The 21,214-nt window shown below is 40.5% G+C and overlaps 1 protein-coding gene across 5 annotated transcripts in view; it reads right to left on the bottom strand.

Annotated features, from left to right (window-relative positions):
* HPS5 (HPS5 biogenesis of lysosomal organelles complex 2 subunit 2) overlaps window positions 1-21,214 on the bottom strand; it is a 43,620-nt gene that overhangs the window by 18,147 nt on the left and 4,259 nt on the right. For 2 of the 5 annotated variants that reach the window (XM_030829712.1, XM_030829713.1), the window contains exons 2-11: window positions 21,004-21,160; window positions 15,177-15,287; window positions 14,650-14,714; window positions 14,004-14,196; window positions 9,415-9,627; window positions 8,721-8,792; window positions 4,128-4,216; window positions 2,094-2,272; window positions 853-1,011; window positions 93-279 (exon numbers count right to left, since the gene is read on the bottom strand). In XM_030829712.1, the coding sequence (XP_030685572.1) occupies window positions 93-279; window positions 853-1,011; window positions 2,094-2,272; window positions 4,128-4,216; window positions 8,721-8,792; window positions 9,415-9,627; window positions 14,004-14,053 (949 nt within the window). In that variant the 5' untranslated portion in view covers window positions 14,054-14,196; window positions 14,650-14,714; window positions 15,177-15,287; window positions 21,004-21,160. Of the gene's footprint in view, window positions 1-92; window positions 280-852; window positions 1,012-2,093; window positions 2,273-4,127; window positions 4,217-8,720; window positions 8,793-9,414; window positions 9,628-12,197; window positions 12,401-14,003; window positions 14,197-14,649; window positions 14,715-15,176; window positions 15,288-21,003; window positions 21,161-21,214 lie in introns of those variants that run through there. The other 3 variants (XM_030829716.1, XM_030829714.1, XM_030829715.1) reach the window with 3 other exon arrangements.

Raw genomic sequence — 21,214 nt, forward strand, 5'->3', positions numbered from 1 at the left:
GAGAACTTCTGTGCACAAGATAATCCTGGTAACAAGAGCTCGTGGAAAATAATGGCTTCACATCAGGAACCAACAACAGACACATTCATCACCTTCATTTCCGTGTGAGCCACAGCACTGATCTGGCAGGTCCTCTTCCTGCTGTGAGGTGAATTCTTTAAATCTCTCATCTTCTGAGAGGGTTTGGCTGTGAAGGGAGCAAGAGTCTTCATCTGACTGACTGCCTCTTCTACTACTAATGATACGATAAATACCAGAGTCCAAGATGCTGAAACTTTCCTAAAAATTAAAAGAATTCCAAAAAAAAAAAAGTAAAAATTTCCTTTATAACTTTAATATAACTTCTGCAGAGAAATACCAACACTCAAATAGAAAGTTAATAACAACCATTATGGCTTATTAGAACAAACTGATGAGCAAGGCTTAGGTGCCTGGCAGCTGGGTCACTCCGTGTGCTAGTGGCATCAGCTGCCATATTTCTCTAGCTTGTCTTCATAAAGCATGGTAGTGAGAATGGGGACTAAATGAGATAATCCAGAGCTGCATTCAGACTCAAATTAGCATGAAGCACCTGAAATCACAGATTAGAGCAACGTAACTTATGCTGGGAGCTATATGAGTATATCAGGGAACAGAAAATAATAAACAATGACAAAACAAAATGTGGCTCCAAGACACACCTAAATGGAGGCTTCACAGAGCTGAGCCACTAGCTGAACAAAAGTTCACCCCTTCCCACCAAAAAATATAAATGGGAAGGACAACAAATTTGGGGATCCTAGAGGTAAATAAGAACAACCGAAGGTGGAAAAATCTTACCCTACAAAATCCTTCAAAGGTGAGAATACTTACATGTGATGAAATGGAGCTTCTTCTACTGCTACAAGCTGAATCCAAAGGTTCAAATTTTAAGATCAATTCTTCCAGTTGAGAAATTAGATCATTGTAGGTGCCATGGTCCAGCTGAGATTTCAAATGCTCCAATTTATCTGCAGTCAAAGTTTTTCTTGCCTAATAAAACAATATCGCAATGGAATAGCTATTTGTAGGTAAATCTATATTCAAATGGCCAATATATTGAAAGAGGTCTAGGCTGGGCACGGTGGCTCACGCCTGTAATCCCAGCACTTTGGGAGGCCAAGGCGGGCAGATCCCCTGAGGTCAGGAGTTCGAGACATGCCTGGCCAACATGGTGAAACCCCATCTCTACTAAAAATACGAAAATTAGCTGGGCATGGGGGCAGGCACCTGTAATCCCAGCTACTCGGAAGGCTGAGGCAGGAGAATCATTTGAACCTGGGAGGCGGAGGTTGCAGTGAGCCGAGATCGTGCCACTGCACTCCACTCCAGCCCGGGGGACAAGAGCGAGACTTCATCTCAAAAAAAAAAAAAAAGAAAAGAAAAAAGTCTAATATAGAACATAAAACTTCAATGGTGCTTTAAAAAGGCTTAGCAAGCTAGAGAAAGATTTAATGAGAATTTTTTAGGAATTAAGAATTTAAGGCCATGTGCGGTGGCTGATACCTGTAATCCCACACTTTGGGAGGCCAAGGTGGGTGGATCACTTGAGGTCAAGAGTTTGAGATCAGCCTGGCCAACATGGTGAAACCCCGTCTCTACTAAAAATACAAAAAGAATCAGCTAGGTGTGGTGGCGAGCGCCTGTAGTCGCAGCTCCTCAGGAGGCTGAGACACGCGAATCGCTTGAACCCAGGAGACAGAGGTTGCAGTGGGCCGAGATTGCGCCATTGCACTCCAGCGTGGGTGACAGAGCGAGACTGTCTCAAAATAATAATCATAATTATTATTATTATTTAATTAAAATTTACCATATACACAATTATCCCCCTTAAAAACAAGTTATGAAACAAATTTCTATCTAAATTTGATATTTTAAATGAAAATTGTACCCTCTTTCTTACCCTCTATCCACCCCTAGATATATCTATCATGCTTTCTCTGGGCATGTATTGCTGTTATCTGTAGGTCACACAGACAGGGTTAATAAAATCAAGCAACTTTGTAACACAATCTTGCAAGCTAGGATAGTTTCACCAATCCATGGTAAAGATGTCTAGGTAAGCTCTGACTCACTCTGCTGGCAATGACAGAATTTTGGAAAAGACAGCATGTACGAGCAGCCAAGTTCCATAGGCCTCTTCTTAGCAGGCGTTCCACGCAGCGTTCCACAGATATCAGGGACAGATGTGAGACTTTCCCATTTAGGTGCAAACAGAACAATTCATTCCTACAGACAGCCACATCCTGAATATCTACAAAAACCACAGGTGTGAACATACAAAATGTTAACCAAATACCCCTTACAATTTTAAAAGGGCTGAAATTATTCTAATAAATTCATTTCTTATGTAGGGTTTGGCTTGACTGAATTTCATCTCTATTTTTGTACTTGCAGTTCGATGAAGAAATCATATTTTAGAAACTATTCTAAAGAGATCAAGAATAAAAGCTGTGAAGAAAGAACTATATCTCTCTGACCTAAAGTCTTATGTTTAAAAATGCTGTTTTCTGTGAAAAGGAATTGGGACATTAAAAGAGGATAATCTACATTAGAGGCCAGACCATAAGGTTCAAGTGTTATAACCTGGTCCTTAATGAATGGATTTTAACATAGTATGTAAATCAATATACAGTTCATGAGAAATATCTGCCTTCAAGAAAATATCTGTCTTGGCAGAGTATCCTGAAAGGACTTAAAAGACTACTTTTCAAGGGACATACTTAAGAAATTTAAGCCACAAGAAAATCACTGTTGATGAGACCAGTAAGTAATGATTTCTTTCTCTCTCTCCTTTTTTGGTTTTTACAAACATAGAAAAGAACCAAAATGTCAACATACACTCTCTACTGAGCAGTAATGGTAAAAAAGCTAGATTTCCCCCACTTCTGGTTTTAATCCAAAGAATATAGAGATTGATTTTCTGTCTCAGTCACATATGATGGCTGTTGTTCCCACAAGAACAATTTGAACCCCAAACTATAAAGATACAAAATGGGAGTCAAAGTAAGACTTCTGGCAGGGATAAAGACTCAGGGCAATAGAGGGAAAAATAACCTGTTTGTTCCTTTTCAGCAGTTACTAATGAAAACTGCACTTAAAATTACTCATGAAAACTGGAAGACATTATGTTAAGTAAAATAAGCCAGGAACAGAAAGTTAAAGACTACATGTTCTCATTTATATGCAGAAGCTAGAAAAATGTGATCTCACAGAAGTAAAAAAGCAGAACAGAGGTGACTAGATTCTGGGAAGGGTAAGAGGAAGAAGACAGGGAAAAGACTTGTTAAAGGATACAAAATTATAGCTAGATAGGAGGAATAAATTCTACTGTTCCATAGCATCGTAGGATGACTATAGTTAATAATAATGTATGTTTTCAAAGAGCTAGAAGGATAATGAATGTTCCCAACACGAAGAGCTAATAAATGTTTAACACGGTAGATATGCTAACCACCCTGATCTGATCAGGGTACACTATACACTGCATGTATCAAAACATATTATGGGGTACATGATATGTACAATTATTATGTGTCAATTAAAAAATAAATAAAATGACTCATAAAAAAATAAATAGCTGAATACAAATTCACTAATGCATGCTTTGGGGAAGTACCCTTACCAATGGGAAATTATCCCATGTGATCCGTAATGTAAACGTGACGGTGTCATCTTAAAGAAACGTGACTGGGCACGGTGGCTCACACCTGTAATCATACATGCTTGTAATCCCAGAACTTTGGGAGGCTGAGGCCGGCAGATCACCTGAGGTCAGGAATTCGAGACCAGCCTGGCCAACATGGCGAAACTCCATCTCTACTAAAAATACAAAAATTAGCCAGGTGTGATGGTACGTGCCTGTAATCCCAGCTACTCAGGAGGCTGAGGCAGGAGAATCACTTGAACCCGGGAGGCGGAGGTTGCCGTGAGCCAAGATCGCACCAGTGCACTCCAGCCTGGGTGACAGAGCAAGACTTAGTCTCAAAAACAAAAAAAAAAGTCATCCCATCCTATTTTTCAACTTCTTAAATTACAAGAGAATGCTCCTACAATAATCAAATTTTCATAAGCATGAGATTAAAAATTACAAAGAAAAATATAATTACCTTTGACTTCACTCCAAAGAAGAACTTGAACATTCTGAGGAATGAAAATATAAATTCCTCTTTCTGTCCAAGTCAGCACACAATGCTCACTGCAAGAGAAGAAGTCAAGAAAATTCAAGTGTGCTAGGATACAAAAGTTTACAATTCCCCAAATTCAGATCCTTGCATTAGCTATTAAAGGAAAATCAGACTGTACAAAGAAAACACAAGAGTGATCCAGCTAATCAAGTCCTAACAACTCCTTTCTGTCTGTAACAACAGCCCACTAATAAATAGCATAAAATGATACCAAATTGGGAAAATTCAGACACATATACTAGATATTTTCCAGAAAAAGAAAAGGGTCAGCTGGGTGCAGTGGCTCACGCCTGTAGTCCCAGCACTTTGGGAGGCCAAGGTGGGTGGATCACTTGAGGTCAGGAATTTGAGACTAGCCAAACCAACATGGTGAAACCCTGTCTCTATTAAAAAATAGAAAAATTAGCTGGGCGTGGTGGCATGCACCTGTAATCCCAGCTACTCGGGAGGCTGAGGCAGGAGAATCACTTACCGGGAGGCGGAGGTTGCAGTGAGCCAAGATTGTGCCACTGCACTCCAGCCTGGGTGACAGCCTGGGTGACTCTGTCTCAAAAAAAAAAAAAAAAAAAAAAAAGAAAGAAAAGGCTGGTATCTGGAAAAAGAAAAGCTTAGGGACCTTTACCTGATGTTTGTTAAAGCAGCTGAACTTTCCATACTGGACATGATAGGGGCACATTTAAAACAAAGACTAACATCTTACTGCCAATCATTACTCTAGTGAGCCACTTTTAGGAACAGTAATATTTTGATGTTGTTAGTTGTGTGTGGGCAACAAAAAGCTGAGAACTCCTGGTCAACAATGTGCCAGGAGCTTTATTAAAGGCTTTGTCTATATTACCTAACTTTGTAGAAGCCAATCAAGGTAAATATACTATTCTTATTTTATTAAAAAGAGAAAAAGCTAAGGCTCAGAGAGATAAAATAATATACCAAAGGCCATTCAGCATGAAATGTAGACGAGTCAGAATTTATACTGGATATACAGGATAGTCTGGCTCCAAAACCTGGACTTTTTTCCTATATAACACAGAATCTACTTCCTCCTCCACTTATCTTTGCTAACCTACCCACTATTATCTGGAATCCTAACTATTCCACTTAACTGAATTCTCAAAAAGTCACAGATTCCCAAACTGCCAAACCCAATAACCCTTCATCACTTCCCATTTTCTTAACCCCAAGCAGAAGCCAACCTTGCTAACTGTTCTCTGCTTCTTGAACCTCACCTCCTGGGGCTCCTGGACACTGCATTTTCTTGGTTCTCTTTCTCTCCAGTCCTCTGGTCTGGAGGACTCATCTTTTTCTACTCATCTTTTTCTATACTTACTCATATAAATTTATCTCATATATTTCATTTATTCTCTCAAGGCTGCTACTGTTTTTTATATACCACTGGTAATCTCCACTTCCTAATGCTGTTCAGGACATTCTCCAACTTACAATGTTCTCAATCTAGCCACCTCTCAAGGATGAGAAGTTCTACTTCCCTCTGAAATCCTCCCTTACAGCCCACAACACTCACCCTATTTCTTGCACTCAACCTATTTCTTATACTCTGCTCATATGGCACCTAATCACGTACTGCGCTGTCACAACTCTTACTTCTTATTGTTGTTAAACTTTTGGGAGAAATAAATCACATCTCTCCAATAAATTATACTCTTAAGAACAGGGACTATATTTCCTTTTCCTTTCTGTTTCCAAGAGTACTAAAAATGGTTCCAGGTGGCTATGAAACTAATTGATTTTTAACAGGAGTTGGGTCCTCATGTAAGTGTTAAACATTTTGTCAATATGAAAGACCAGATCACTATCCTTACAGGAAAGTAATCTTTGTCATAAAATGCAAGAAATGGTCAGAATCTTAATCCAAAGTAAAGTTGAGAAGGCTGCCTTCAAGAGTCAAAGGAGAAAAAAAAAGGGGGGGGGGGGGCAGAGGATCCCTGAGAAAGATACAGGATCATAATTTTGATACTGAACCTGACATTCAGCTTGGAAAATTCCTTAGGAATAGCAACCTAGATTAGAATGGGGTGCTGGGGACGGGAACTTAGATAAAAGCTGATACTTGTAATTTATACATTCCTTGTCCCCTTATCCCTTCACTGATAATAAATGGGGACATAAGCCTAACAGCATTGTTTTAGAAGTTCCAGAAAGGAAAGTGATACCAATGTGCCTGAAAGGAAACAAAGTACATAAGGATGCCCCCTCTGGGATTTATGGGTTGCAACAGTAAAAGTCCCATAGGGCACAGTGTACAAATGAAAAAAATAAACAGGAACGAAAAAAAGCCCCCCTCTTCATGTTTTTGAAAAAACTCTTTGTTGAATTCACTATCATTTGAGAATTTTCTATGTGTCTAATACTGCCCATAGAAAAGGAGTTGACAATCTGATGCTGGGATGCATATTCATAATGCAATAAGAGAGTGGCAATGATAAAGGAATGAATATGGTTTGACAACAGTACATGCACAGAAATAGGTTGTCTAACGTAAGCCTCTTGGAGGAATCAGCAGAGGTTTCAAAGTGGCGTTAATTGTTGCTTTAGCTGAGGAATAGGCAGAGCCAGATCATCAAAGGCTTTTTGTCTACCATGGTAGGGACTATAACAGGAGCTTTAAATAGCTACAGTCAAAAGAATAACTCTACCAGGAGAGCTAAGTGTATTGTGGCCCGATTACTAGAAAACACATTCTTGGGTACTTTGGGAAGCTGATGCAGGTGGATTGCCTGAGCTCAGGAGTTTGAGACCAGCCTGGGCAACATGGTGAAACCCCATCTCTACTAAAATACAAAAAATTAGCCAGGCGTGGTGGCGTGCGCCTGTGAGTCCCAGCTACTTGGGAGGCTGAGGCAGGAGAATTGCTAGAACCTGGGAGGCAGAGGCTGCAGTGAGCTGAGATTGCGCCACTGCACTCCAATGTGGGTGACAGAGCAAGACTCCGTCTCTAAAAAAAAAAAAAAAAACTTGGGTAAGGGACTTCCCAACACCCCGCACATCACATCATAGTCAACAAATATTTATTAAGTATCTATCATGTGCCAAGCATTAGGCCAAGCATTGAAAAAATAATAGTCAACAAAACAGAAATAAAGCCCTCATGGAGCTTACTGTTTAGGGTAAGACATGTATAAATATTATATTAATACATAATTATAAACTGTGACAAGTGTCACAAAGGAAGAATGCTAAATGAGGAAGAGTTTTTAATATGCTTTATCTAATTATGGGAAAATAAATGTCTTTCTCTAGTCACTTTCATGATGAATTATGGAGTTACTAAAGTGTTATAATGTCTACAATTCACTTTTTTTTTTTTTTTGAGACAGAGTCTTGCTCTGTGGCCCAGGCTGGAGCGCAATGGCATGATCTCAGCTCACTGCAACCTCCACCTTCCAGGTTCAAGCGATTCTCCTGCCTCAGCCTCCCTAGTAGCTGGGATTACAGGAGCATGCCACCATGCCTGGCTAATTTTTGTATTTTTAGTAGAGACGGGGTTTCTCCATGTTGATAGGCTAGTCTCGAACTCCCGACCTCAGATGATCTGTCCGCCTCGGTCTCCCAAAGTGCTGGGATTACAGGCATGAGCCACACCCGGCCTTATAATTCACTTTTAAATACTTCAGTGTAGGAAGTATGACAAATACATGAACTGGTTTTTATCCTTACCCTTAGAGGCAATTAGTTAACACTCCAATTATTTTTAAAAATCACAAAGAGTGGTTAGCCTCTGAAAGAACTGAATCAGGTGTTCACACTCCAGTGTACCATATAACAACTTCATAAAACATTTGCTGACTTTGCATCAGAGATCTTATTAACTAGCCTAAGGGATATCAGAAATAATTTTTTATTGATGAAATAGAGTTCAAGATATTGGCTGGAAATCATACACTGGCACTCTTGCTCTTGCAGAACAAGGTGTAAGAACTGGCAGGTCCAGCAGTTTAACAACTTTTAGGGCAGCACTTTGTGCTGGACTTTGCACCTAATCCAACTAGAAGGCTGGCTGAACTCTGACATTAGCATATGGCTGAAACTGCCTCCAGCAGATCTTTCATGCAAGCATTTGTCAGAGTACCTACAGGATAGAGAGCTGAAATTTCACCAAGCGTACAAGAACAAGTTCTACAACTATTTTTGTGCCTGCTTGCTAAAAAAACATACACCTGTGTGGCAGATTTTGATCTGGGACTTGCTTTCATTATAGCATCCCATTAGGTAGGCGAGGTTATGAGGAGGTTAGTAGAGCTATCTTAGCTCCAATTGTTAGAAGTTTCTTGGCAATTATAAACTCTCCAGTTGGCTTGGAAAGAGAAGTGTATTTCTAGGATCTTTCCATTCCTTTTAGAGACAGACCACTTCATGTAACATAATTATTTCTTAACTTTCTAAAAGTAATTTAGTGCAAAAATAACCTTAAAAAACTACTTCTGAACAAGAAACAGAGATAAAAAGCTAAGTATTCTTTTTCGCCCCCCACCAGATCAAAGGAAAGGAGAAACTTACCTAAGATGTAAGAGTTTGGGGAAAGACAAAGATTGGGAGGATCCAACTGTATGATCATATTGAGGTTCTGATCTAGAAAGTAAACACATCTGTTAATGAGTTTATCTGTTAAAAGTATAACATAAAATTATACTTTTCCCAATATAGGGAAATCTTTGCCTCCGAAACAAATTCAAGAGCCTAACTGCATCTGCCCTTATTCAACTCACACTAATCATAGGAGAGGTAATTATCAAAGACTTCTTTGGCTTTTCTGAATCTTTTAACAAAAATTCAACTTCACTCTGAAAAGATAGAATAAAATCTTTTTTTTTTTTTTTGAGACGGAGTCTCGCTCTGTCGCCCAGGCTGGAGTGCAGTGGCACGATCTCAGCTCACTGCAAGCTCCGTCTCCCTTCACACCATTCTCCTGCCTCAGCCTCCCGAGTAGCTGGGACTACAGACACGCCCAGCTAAATTTTGTTTGTATTTTTGGTAGAGACGGGGTTTCACCGTGTTAGCCAGGATGGTCTCGATCTCCTGACCTCGTGATCCGCCTGCCACAGCCTCCTAAAGTGCTGGGATTACAGATGTGAGCCACCGCGCCCGGCCAGGTATAATAAAATCTTTAACACAGATAGAATATCAGAGATTTTCACCAAACCTCTATATATAAGCTCTTCAAACAATTCCAACCAGCCATACAAATTGTTACCTTAGAGTAATCACAGGGAGAGGTGGCAACGAGAGGAGTTTCTTGAACTGATGTGTACTTATAACTTCTCCATCAAAGTTCACTTCCCACATCCTAGAGCCTGGGCGAGCACAATATATCAGAGGTTGCTGGCCCCCAGAACATCTTCCAGGAAAGAAACAAGCTCCATATTCTCCATCTCTTTCCTTGTTTCCAATTTTCCAAAACTTTTCTCTAACATCCAGAAAGGAAGAGAAAGCAGATTTACTTACAAAAAAAGTCAAAAACAATGGCACTACAAATCAGCATGGGCATAATAACTCCACTCACAATGCCTTCTCCTTCATTCATATTAGCAATATACTGAAAAAAACAATAGAATGGAAAGATCAAAATAGGATTCTGGCTCTGATTTGCCATTAGCTATTTCTGTGACAGGAAGCAAATCATTTCATATTAGTACTCAGTTTATTATCCACAGAATAAGAGGCTCAGAATTAGCCCCTTCCAAATCTAAAAGGTGAGTGCTACCAAACTATTTCATACATCCTTGAATCCTACTAATTGCTTCTAAAGTCACTCTGTAAAATGCTCTTTGGACACTCCATGGAAGCTACTAATCTAGTTCTCCAACCCTGTCTCCAAGTCACTTCCCTCACCACAAACACCCAATAAACTTACTTTTTCCTCAAAAACCCAGGTCCTTCTGAAACTCTGCACCTTGGAGCATTCTGTTCCCTTAGGATTATATGAGTTAGACATATAAAAGAGCTTAGTACACTGCCTGGGAACATGGAAAGTGATAATGAGAAGGGAGATGTCTCTTCCTAAAAACTCCTGTTACTTACTCTCCATGATTCCATCATTCCTCCTCAGAAACTTTCCTTGATTCCCATATATGGAATTACACGCTTCCTATGCTTTGCTTTCATAGCACTTATGACATGATATATGGCAATTATGTCTATTTAAACAGCAGATCATGACTTTTCAGGGCAAAGGACAATTCTTATTCCTCTTCGGTTGAATTCCCAGTGTGTAGCACACTGTCAGGCCTACAAAAAGCACTCAATACATTATAGAGTTCCATAAACTCAATCTCTTTTATTGAAGAGTGATCTAATATGCTCTCTAGCATGAATTTACTAGATAACCTCAGATAATTCAATAACTACTTCTGTACTTAATTGCTTTATGAATAAAATATAACACTTGCTTTACTTTAAGAACACAGGTGTAAGAGTGCTTTGAAATGTATACAGAGCAGTACAGGAAGTAGTGGTTTTATTACTTATACTCTTTATTTGGGAAATAAAATATATTTCTTCATTTTATATTTTCTATGGTACCTAATACAGTGCTAAGGATCTGGAGGAATATAATAAATGTTTGCTGAGTGAAAAATGTAATCAATTCATTATCATTTGTATACTCAATAATCTTACTTTCTATTATTTTTCAAACAATACGTCACAGGCACAAAGTTGAGTATTTTCACATATGCTACCTTAGTTAATCAACACTAAATTTACATGAAGCAAAGTCATATCTATCACTTTGGCTGGTCACTAGGAGTCCCAGCTTTAAAAAAAGAAAAACAAAAAAACAAACAAACAAAAAACTGTTTTTGGGAGGGAAAACAGGTTGAAACAAAAAGATTTTTTAACATAAGTATATATTATACTACACATGTCCTCAAAAACTGAATTCTAGCTAACAGAAAGTAAGCACGTCTAAACATGTTATTTTTACAGGAGGTTCTATGATACTGTCATCCAACTTTAGTTATGAAATAGGTACACAGGGGTTGATTACACAATTCTCCCTTCTTTTGTGTAGGCTCAAAACTCTCCATGACAAATTTTTAAAAGGAGATGGTCCTGAGAAATATGATAGCTGCCAGGTCCAGTGAAAAAAAGAAATGGCCAGTGAAAATTTCCTTGCAGCGAGAATGGCTGAGAACTTTGGCATAGTGATGCATAATATTCATTTCCAGCTGTCTGCTATTCTGCTCTGGTATTTCGCAGCTACCGCTAATGCACTCCTTTGCCATTCATTGGACCTCTGGCTCTATCTACCTTTGAGATTTTGATGAAATACTTATCTTCATAAAGCTCTTAATTATTCTTCATCCAATTTTACCCTTTAGTAAAATTCTATTAAAATAAAACAAATCTTGAAAACAACAAAACTCAAAGAAGCCTTCCTGCTTCCCCATATAAAAACAGGCCTTTAGCCTTCTCTCATGGCACTTAGAATATGTCTCACCAGCAACGGGCTCACGGAATACTTGTCTTAGTCACCCACTGGACTGTCTTAGACTCCTCTACCTCCTCTCTGCTCTCTAACATCAGCTTGCATACAACTGATTCCTTAACATCTGTATAGCCAAGGGCAGTGGTTCATGCCTGTAAGCCAAGCCCTTTGGGAGGCTGAGGCAGGAAGATTGCTTGAGCCCAGGAGTTAAAGACCAGCCTGGGTAACATGACAAAACCCAGTCTCTAAACAAAATACAAAAAATTACCAAGGCATGGTGGCATGTGCCTGTAGACCTAGCTACTTGAGAGGCTGAGGTAGGAGGATCGCTTGAGCCGGGGAGGTCAAGGCTGCAGTGAGCCATGATCACACCACTGCACTCCAGCCTGAGTGACAGAGTGAGACCCCATCTCAAAAAAAGAAAAAAAAAAAAAAAAAAGAAAAAAAAATCTGTATAACTGATTAATGGAGATTGGGGTAGATAACTTCTAAGTTCCTCCCAGTTCTAAAATTCTGCATTTCTGATGACTAATGGTTGGTCAATATACCTCTCAGTGTCACACAAGAAGGATCGAGTAAGTGAAGATATAAGTAGCCTTCCATCCAAATAATCTAACTGTACAACACCGGAGTCAACAGTTGTTATTGTCTGAACAGGAAACATCACAAAAGCAGCACCTGCCTAAAAGGAATGTGAGAAAGAAATAAAGTTTATTTAATCATAACATACACATGCCATCTCTTCCTCTTTACCCTGTAAATGAAAATAACTTGAATAGCAAAATAAAATTTTCAAATAAGCCAAAACTTAATTTGCTTGTAAGGATATCAAAGTTTTAGTCACTTAAAAGTTGTATTAAATAATCTGGTATGTAACTGCAGAAGAGATTTCTCAAGGCTCTGTTTGGATTATCTAATCTTAGAGGTTAGAATGAAAGAGATGAAGCAAGCTTTAGAACATGTTAGTCAGGCATGGTAGCACACATCTATAATCCCAGCTACTCAGGAGGCTGAGGCAGAAGGACTGCTTGAGCCTAGGAGCTTGAGGCTGCAGTGAGCTAAGATCATGCTACTATACGCCAGCCTGGGCAACAGAGGAAGAACCTGTCTCTAGATAAATAAAGTTTTGGAGTATGTGAAAGAATTTTTCACCTGTAGATAGCACTTCTCCCTTTCAGAAAAAGACAAAATAAGTTTACTAGGGTTTCTATATTTTAGGTCCAAAATATATTAAGAATCAATTGATAACTTTGATAGGTCATGATGGCAAAACCAGAAAAATATTCTGATGTGTTCATTAAAATAAAATAATTTAGCCAATAGCCAGGTGCAGTGGCTCATGTCTGTAATCCCAGCACTTTTGCGAGGGCAAGGTGAGTGGATCACTTGAGCCCAGGAGTCCGAGACCAGCCTGGGCAACATGGCAAAACCCTGTCTCTACAAAAAGTTTTTAAAAATTAGCCAGGCGTGGTGGTGCATGCCAGTAGTCCCAGCTACTCAGGAGGTTTGAGGTGGGAGGATTGCTTCAGCCCGGGCAATCAAGAGTGCAGTGAGCCATGATCTCACCACTGTACTTCTGCCTGAGTGACACAGCAAGAATCTGTCTCAAAATAAAATAAAAAATAAAATAAATTTAGCCAATAGTAGTTAGAGCCCTTCTTTTCTGCCAGGATCCTAAATAGAAATAAGCCAATGCGAGACAAATCCCTCTACTTCTGATGTAATGGCCGTGGAGGAACAGGACAATGAGAAGCTGGTCTATTCTGTCTTAATGACAGACTGGAGTATTCTGTTAGGGTAACCTGAGTCTCAACCCTTCTACTCAGCAATAACTGCAGCAGGAAGCCTGAGGACCTGCAGAGCAGAGCAAAGCCAGAAGGTATCTTCAAGATTCCATTCAAAATAAGTTATATCCATCTTGATAAAAAATATTCCTAGACCTATGAGTTCCTTCTACACAAGAAGCAGAGAAGACCAGGAGCCTGGGCAATTGGTGTCATTTCTATGTTTGTCACTTTATTCACACCAATAATAAATAGATATCTTTTCTTTCTTAATAGCCTTATACTAAAGAATGCTTTAAATGAGCCATGCAGGTGAATCAGGAAGGACTGCAATAGATAATGTGCAAAGTACTGAAGTTAGTTCACAAAAGCCATTCTGTAACAGTATTGAGCTAAAACAGGCCACCATGTGTACTATATAAAAACAGGTCTCCTCAAAATCTCCAAGTTTGGACTCCGGATTAGTCTCCCAAGAAATACAGTAGATAAAATCACATCCTTTAATTGGAAGTTTTATAAGACAACACCTTGTATCTCACTACATACACAGAGAATGGGACTGCTTCTCACCTTTGCTTGTTTAGAAGTATTGAGTTTGATAGCAGAAACCTTCCCAGCATGATCACCTACAAAAACTCTAAGAATAGCTGTATCCCAGCAGACAGCTGTGACTCTTCGGCCTTTGTGTTCTGAAGACACATAAATTTGTTCTGGTTTCCCACGACGCTCTTGATTTAATTCCCAAACAACTACAAGACCTTGACTGCAAGAATTGAGTCACAGAGGCAAACTTGGCAATGGTGAACAAGGTACAATTTTATTGCATCACAGTATCAACTATATCAAATACATATGCAACTCTTGTTCTTCAGAAAAGAGGAAGTATTATAAAAAGTCAAGGTATTAATTTCCTTGTTTTAGTCACCAAATCAGTTTAATAGGAGAAGTTAAATGATCTAAATTATCTCTGTTCCCTTTGTCTTTTAAGGCCTTCGAAATGTTGTAACCTTAAATTAGCATTTTCTACAAATACTAGGATGACCAGCTGTCCATTCTGGTTTGCTGGGTACTGAGAGATTTCCTGAGACACAGGAGTTTCACTGTTAAAACTGGGACAATCCTAGGCAAACCAGGATGGTTGGTCACCCTAACAAACACATGTGTCAATTTAAAATGCACTTGAAAAAGGACAGATAGTTTTGGAACAGATTCTTACCTGGTAGCTACAGCAACATAATCATCATCATGTAAACAACAGGCGACTTGAGAAATTGCACCTTCCTAGAGCACAAAAGAAAAAACATTTTTTAAATCTTAAGTTTTACATTATTATTATTATTTATTTATGTATTTTTTTTGAGACTGAGTCTTGCTCTGTTGCCCAGGCTGGGGAGCAATGGTGCGATCTCAGCTCACTGCAGCCTCTGCTTCCTGGGTTCAAGCGATTCTCCTGCTTCCGCCTCCCAGGTAGCTGGGATTACAGGCGCCCACCACCACGCCCAGCTAATTTTTGTGTTTTTAGTAAACATGGGGTTTCACCATGTTGGCCAGGCTGGTCTCCAACTCCTGACCTCAAGTAATCCATCCACCTTGGCCTCCCAAAATGCTGGGATTACAGGCGTGAGACACCGCACCAGGCCAAGTTTTACATTCTTTTATTCCAAATGATTATTTATATTGGAGAAATTTGCATTTATGAAAGAGACTCCAAATGGTGTATGACAGAGCTGCCCTTAATCTTACCCTGTGTGAAAGAAAAAGCCTGTGCTTCCAGCCTTCTTTCTGAATGAGATGGAGTCCTCCTCCTGAACTGCCCAAAGCCAACCATTTCCGAGACACAGCTATGCTCGTGCACTAAAAACACGTGAAGAGAAGTGTGAGATAATCACAGCTACTTAACCAAATAGACTATCCACTGAAAATAAATACTGAGGATTTATGCATCAGGCTCCTTCCCTCACTTTATCCTCTGCCCAAATGGACACAATATGACACTTATTCTCTAATTCTAGAATAGTAAAAAATACTGAAGAAAGAACATTTTGTTTTTAAACTTCTAAATGAATCTCACAAAGGCTGAATAGGCTCCATTGTATGAGTAATTTTCCTTTGGCAAAATCTGGCTGTTAAGACTTCATATTTTATGTAATTTGGCTAGGTCATTCCAATGCTGACTACAACAATGGAAGACCAATGAAGTTACCAGAAGATAAAGCAACCATGTTAAACATTCGTTCATTTAAATCATTTCTAATCTGTACAAACACCACAAAACATCCACAAGTCTTAGGGTAGGTGAGACTCCATCAGAGAAGGCAGTGGTCATGCAGTATCCAATACCCTGTGGCAAAAGTTATTAGTTGATTGACTAAGAGACATTCCCAATCCTCTTCAATTTTGTTGCTTTTCACTACAGAAGTTGGAACACCTAAATATTCACCTTCCCAGTTCCCTAGTTGCCAAGGGTTGCCATGTAACTCAATTCTAGCTAATAAGACCAAGGCTGCTGAGGGCTTCTCAGGAAGGGAAGCTTTACCTTTCCAGATGAAAGGCAGAGCCTGTAGAACGCCTTTGCCCTTTGCCCCTGCTTTCTTGAGATGTTAATGAGAACAGTAAGACTGGAGACGGGACACATATTGCAAAAGTAGCTAAAAGCTAACATATGTGCAATGGTAGAACAGGAAAAATGGGAGCCACTACACTAAACCCAGAACACTAACCTCCTATGAGATTATAAACATCTTTACCACTTAAGCTCCTATTAATATGTTACACCATACTGTAATCTGCAGCTGAAAAAATGTCTAACTGATATCAAGCCTCAAAATTGTTACTCATATTACTTTGTCTGTCACTTGCTATTTTCCCTTTCCTCAGATGCTAGTATTTCCTTTAGGGCAGTAGGAAAAGTATAAAAATGAAATTATTTTCGTACTGGTTATGAAACTTTGTTTTTTACCACATCATTCCTGAGTTTAATCAAAATAACTCAGAGACTGAAGGAAGTACATAGTTCTTTGAATTCCAAGGACAATCAAAACACATAATTATTGAGGAAAAAAAAATAGCTCAGGGCAGTCTGAGCTATGTGAAGTATGCAGGCCCAGACAGAAATGAATATGAGATATCAGTCATGCACCAACTCTCTGCACCCATGCCTGGGGGCAATTGTTTAAAGTAATTTTGTCACTGACTAGCTGTCTCACCTGTTACCTTCATGTCACTGAAATCTGTGATACAAACAACAATGTATAGCCAATCAATAGTTTTTGTTATTTTAATATAAGGTTTTGGTAAACAACTCAGAATCTGCCTCTTCTTTTCCTTTAAAAAACCACTTGGGCTGGACAAGGTGGATCACCCTATAATCCCAACACTTTGGGAGGCCAGGATGTCGAGACCAGCCTGGGCAACAGAATAAGACTTCAGCCCTAATTTAAACATTTTTATTTTTAAGAAATCCAGGCCAGGCGCAGTGGCTCACGCCTGTAATCCCAGCACTTTGGGAGGCCAAGGTGGGCGGATCATGAGGTTAGGAGATCAAGACCATCCTGGCCAATAAGGTGAAACCCCGTCTCTACTAAAAATACAAAAATTAGCTGGGTGTGGCAGTGCGTGCCTGTAATCCCAGCTACTTGGGAGGCTGAGGCAGTAGAATCACTTGAACCCGGGAGGCGGAGGTTGCAGTGAGCCAAGATTGCGCCACTGAACTCCAGCCAGGAGACAGAGCTAGACTCCGTCTCAAAAAAAAAAAAGGCCGGGTGCGGTGGCTCATGCCTGTAATCCCAGCACTTTGGGAGGCCAGGGCAGAAGGACTGCCTGAGTCCAGGAGTTTGAGACCAGCCACAGCAACATAATGAAACCCTATCTCTAAAAAATATATAAAAATTAGGCAGGCCATGTGGTGTGGTACATGCCTGTAGTCACAGCTACTTGAGAGGCTGAGGCAAGAAGACTGCCTGACGCCAGTTCAAGGCTACAGTGCACTGCAGTGTGCTATGACTCAGCTATGATGCCTGTGAATAGCCGCTGCACTCCAGCTTGAGCAACATAGTAAGACTGCATCCCCCCTCCCCCGACCACCCGTCTCAAAAAATAATCCACCCAGCACTTTGGGAGGCCGAGGCGGGCGGATTACTTCAGGCCAGGTGTTCAAGACCAGCCTGGCCAACATGGCAAAACCCCGTCTCCACTAAAAATTCAAAAATTAGCCAGGCATGGTGATACACACCTGTAATCCTAGCCTCTCTGGTGGCTGAGGCATGAGAATCACTTGAACCCAGGAGGCAGAGTTTGCAGAGAGCTGAGATGGTGCCACTGTACTCCATCCTGGGCAACAGAGCAAGACTACATCTCAAATAAATAAATAAATAAATAAATAATCCATTTGTAACTGCTGCTAATCAAAGTCTTTATTTAAAGCAACTTTTATCTATGTTCCCAGGTTGTAATCCTCAAGCTTGGCCCTAATAAACTGTTTGCTTATATTATTTTTGCCTTTGTCTGTTTTGTTTTCTGGGTTTTTTTATTCCTTTTGAGATAGGGTCTTGCTGTGTCACCCAGGCTGGAATGCAGTGGAGCGATCACAGCTCACCGTAGCCTCAACCTCCCTGGCTCAAGCAATCCTCCCAACTCAGCCTTCTGAGTAGCTGGGACCACAGATGCCCACCACCATGTCCAGCTGATTTTTGTATTTTTTGTAAAGATAGGGTTTTGCCATGTTTCCCAAGCTGGTCTCAAACTCCTGAGCTCAAGCAATCCTCCCACTTCCGCCTCCTAAACTGCTGGGATTGCAGGCATGAGCCACCAAGCCAGGGCACTTGCCTCAGCTTCTTCCTCTTAGGTCGATATTCTGCCCAGAGCTAACTAACTTTTGCTTTTCTCCCTAAAACGAGGGTTACACCAGACTCCCTGTTTCGGAATGACCTTAGTATAACTGCAATGATTCATGTTATTCAAAATGTAAAGGGGTTATTGGGGCTCAGCAACCAATACCCCAAAATAGGGAGCTTTGACATGCTGACAGTTCTTAGAAGCTGCCTCAAAATCAAAGTCCCTTTAACCTTGTCTCGTTTCCACCTCTCCACTAAGCACAGAGTGGGACTCTCTCCAGAGGAATTTCCTTATCTGACCAAGAAAGCTTCTTTCCAAAGGGGGCCAGGCTCAATGGCTCATGCCTGTAATCCCAGCACTTTGGGAGGAGGCAAGAGGATTGTCTGAGGCCAGGAGTTTGGGACGAGCCTGGCCAACATGGTGAAACTCCGTCTCTACTAAAAATACAAAAATTAGCCGGGCATGGTGGCAGGTGCCTGTAATCCCAGCTACTCTGGAGGCTGAGGCACAAGACTCACTTGAACCCAGGAAGTGGAGGTTGCAGTGAGACAAGATTGTGCCACTGCACTCCAGCCTAGGCAAGGGAGTGAGACTCTATCTCAAAAAAAAAAAAAAAAGAAAAGAAAAAGAAAGCTTCCTTCCAAAAGAAATGCAATTGTCCTAAACCCTTTCCCTAAGGATCTCATCAAATAACCAGGAAAGATCAACCACTAGAGAAGAGACTGGGAGTCACCATCATGCCTAAATAGACTTTTCATTTATTCTTCTGAAGACAGCTCCAAGAGTTTATCTGGGGGATTTTACCTGCATAAGTCAGATTGTTCCTATGCAGCTCCATCCCTCACCTTCCCATGGCTGCCTCCCACTTGCTAGGTCTATTCATTCTCCATAATGATTTATTGCCACTCAAAACAATCGTCTACATTCTCCATATCCCCACTTCCCTATGAAAGAGGGTACATAGAGCCAGGCATGGTGGCTCCCTCCTGTTATCCCAGTGCTTTGGGGAGGCCAAAGGCCAAGGCACATGATTGCTTGAGGCCAGGAGTTCAATGCTATCATGAGCTATGGTCTCACCACTGTACTCCAGCCTGGGCAACATAGCAAGACCCCATCTCTACAAAAACTTTTAAAAAATTAGCCTGGCATGGTATCAAGTATGTTTAGTCCCAGCCACTTAGCAGGATGAGGCAGGAGAATTACTTGAACCCAGCAGTTTGAGGTTGCAGTGAGCTAGGATCTCCCCATTGCACTCAGGCCTGAGCAACAAAGACAACCTGTTTCAAAAGAAGAAAAAAAAAAAGAAAAAAGAAAATAAGATTTTATATGCCTTTTCTCCTATTAATCTTATTTTTATTAGTTGATTTTCAGCAAACCTGCAGAAGGTGAAGAGACAGTGTTCTCTTGGTCTTTGTGAGATAGACTCATACCATTTTATTTTCAATCAAATACATTACTTTCTGAGAGAAGACAGCAAGAACACTAACGGGGAAAAATGAAGCAAGTTAGTATCATGGTTTCCAGGGATGGTAAATTAGAATTCAAAAGATAGCTCAAAAAATAAATCAAGAAAGTGCTATGAAAATTATACCTCTATGTAAAGTGTCAACCTAAAAGGAAGAAGTTGAGGCCAAATTCACATTGACTTTATTTGAGCCAAGGCTGAGGATGCAGCCTAGGACACACTTCCGAGTTGCCTTGGGGAATGCTCTGGAAAACAAGAAACTCAAGTTTTCAGAAGAGGCTGTTTGTCAGGAATTCTCATTGGCTTACAGCAATAACATTGATTAGTGATTGGCTATACACTTTTGAACTATGAAGTGTACTGCATTTTATCACTACTTGGTGTCAGTTAGTCTAGTGCCCACATAGCAAGTAGCTTCAAGAGGTAATTAATTAGCTCAAACAAAAGTGATGAGACCTGTAATCCCAGCACTTTGGGAGGCCAAGGCAGGCGGATCACGAGGTCAGGAGATCGAGACCATCCTGGCTAACACGGTGAAACCCCGTCTCTACTAAAAATACAAAAAATTAGCCAGGCGTGGTGGTGGGCGCCTGTGGTCCCAGCTACTTGGGAGGCTGAAGCAGGAAAATGGTGTGAACCCGGGAGGCAGAGCTTGCGGTGAGCTGAGATCACACCACTGTACTCCAGCCTGGGCGACAGAGCGAGACTCCATCTCAAAAAAAAAAAGAGTGATAAGAGACTGCTGTTTCATTCCAATGCTTCTCTGGGCCTGATAATTTTTTTTTTTTTTTTTTTTTTGAGACAGAGTCTTACTCTGTTGCCCAGGCTACAGTGCAGTGGCATGACCTCAACTCACTGCAACCTCCACCTCCCGGGTTCAAGTGATTCTCATGCCTCAGCCTCCCGAGTACCTGGGATTACAGGCGCGTGCCACCTTGCCCGGCTAATTTTTGTATTTTTGGTAGAGACAGTTTCACCATGTTGGCCAGGCTGGTCTTGAACTCCTTGCCTCAAGTGATCCACCCACCTGAGCCTCCCAAAGTGCTGGAATTACAGGTGTGAGCCACTACGCCCAGCCTGGGCCTGATAATTTAAAGGGGCTCACATTCCTCAGATAAAAAGTTTATTTTCTTCTTTTTTTTCCCCACAAAAGTATGACTAGGACAGGTAAGAACACCCAAGATTCCACAAAACGTTAAGGAACTGCAGGGTAGGGGCACAGTAACAGAGAGCACATGAAAATGAAACTGATACAAGGATCAAGAAATTCACCTTTAGACGACTGGAGTCCAGCCGCAGGGCTGAGAGTAATGGATCCAGAGATTCAAACTCTGCAAGAACATGGCTGTAGGACTCTGGTATCACTGGCACAAAAGTCATTTAGCCAGAAAGCTGAAACTTGTTGAATGATAGATACAGTATTCCTCACCTGAATAAAATCCACAAAAATATAATTTAAGAAGCCCACCATTCATTTAACATG

This window comes from Nomascus leucogenys, chromosome 15 (genome assembly GCF_006542625.1).
Source record: "Nomascus leucogenys isolate Asia chromosome 15, Asia_NLE_v1, whole genome shotgun sequence".
In the NCBI taxonomy this organism is placed as follows: domain Eukaryota; kingdom Metazoa; phylum Chordata; class Mammalia; order Primates; family Hylobatidae; genus Nomascus; species Nomascus leucogenys.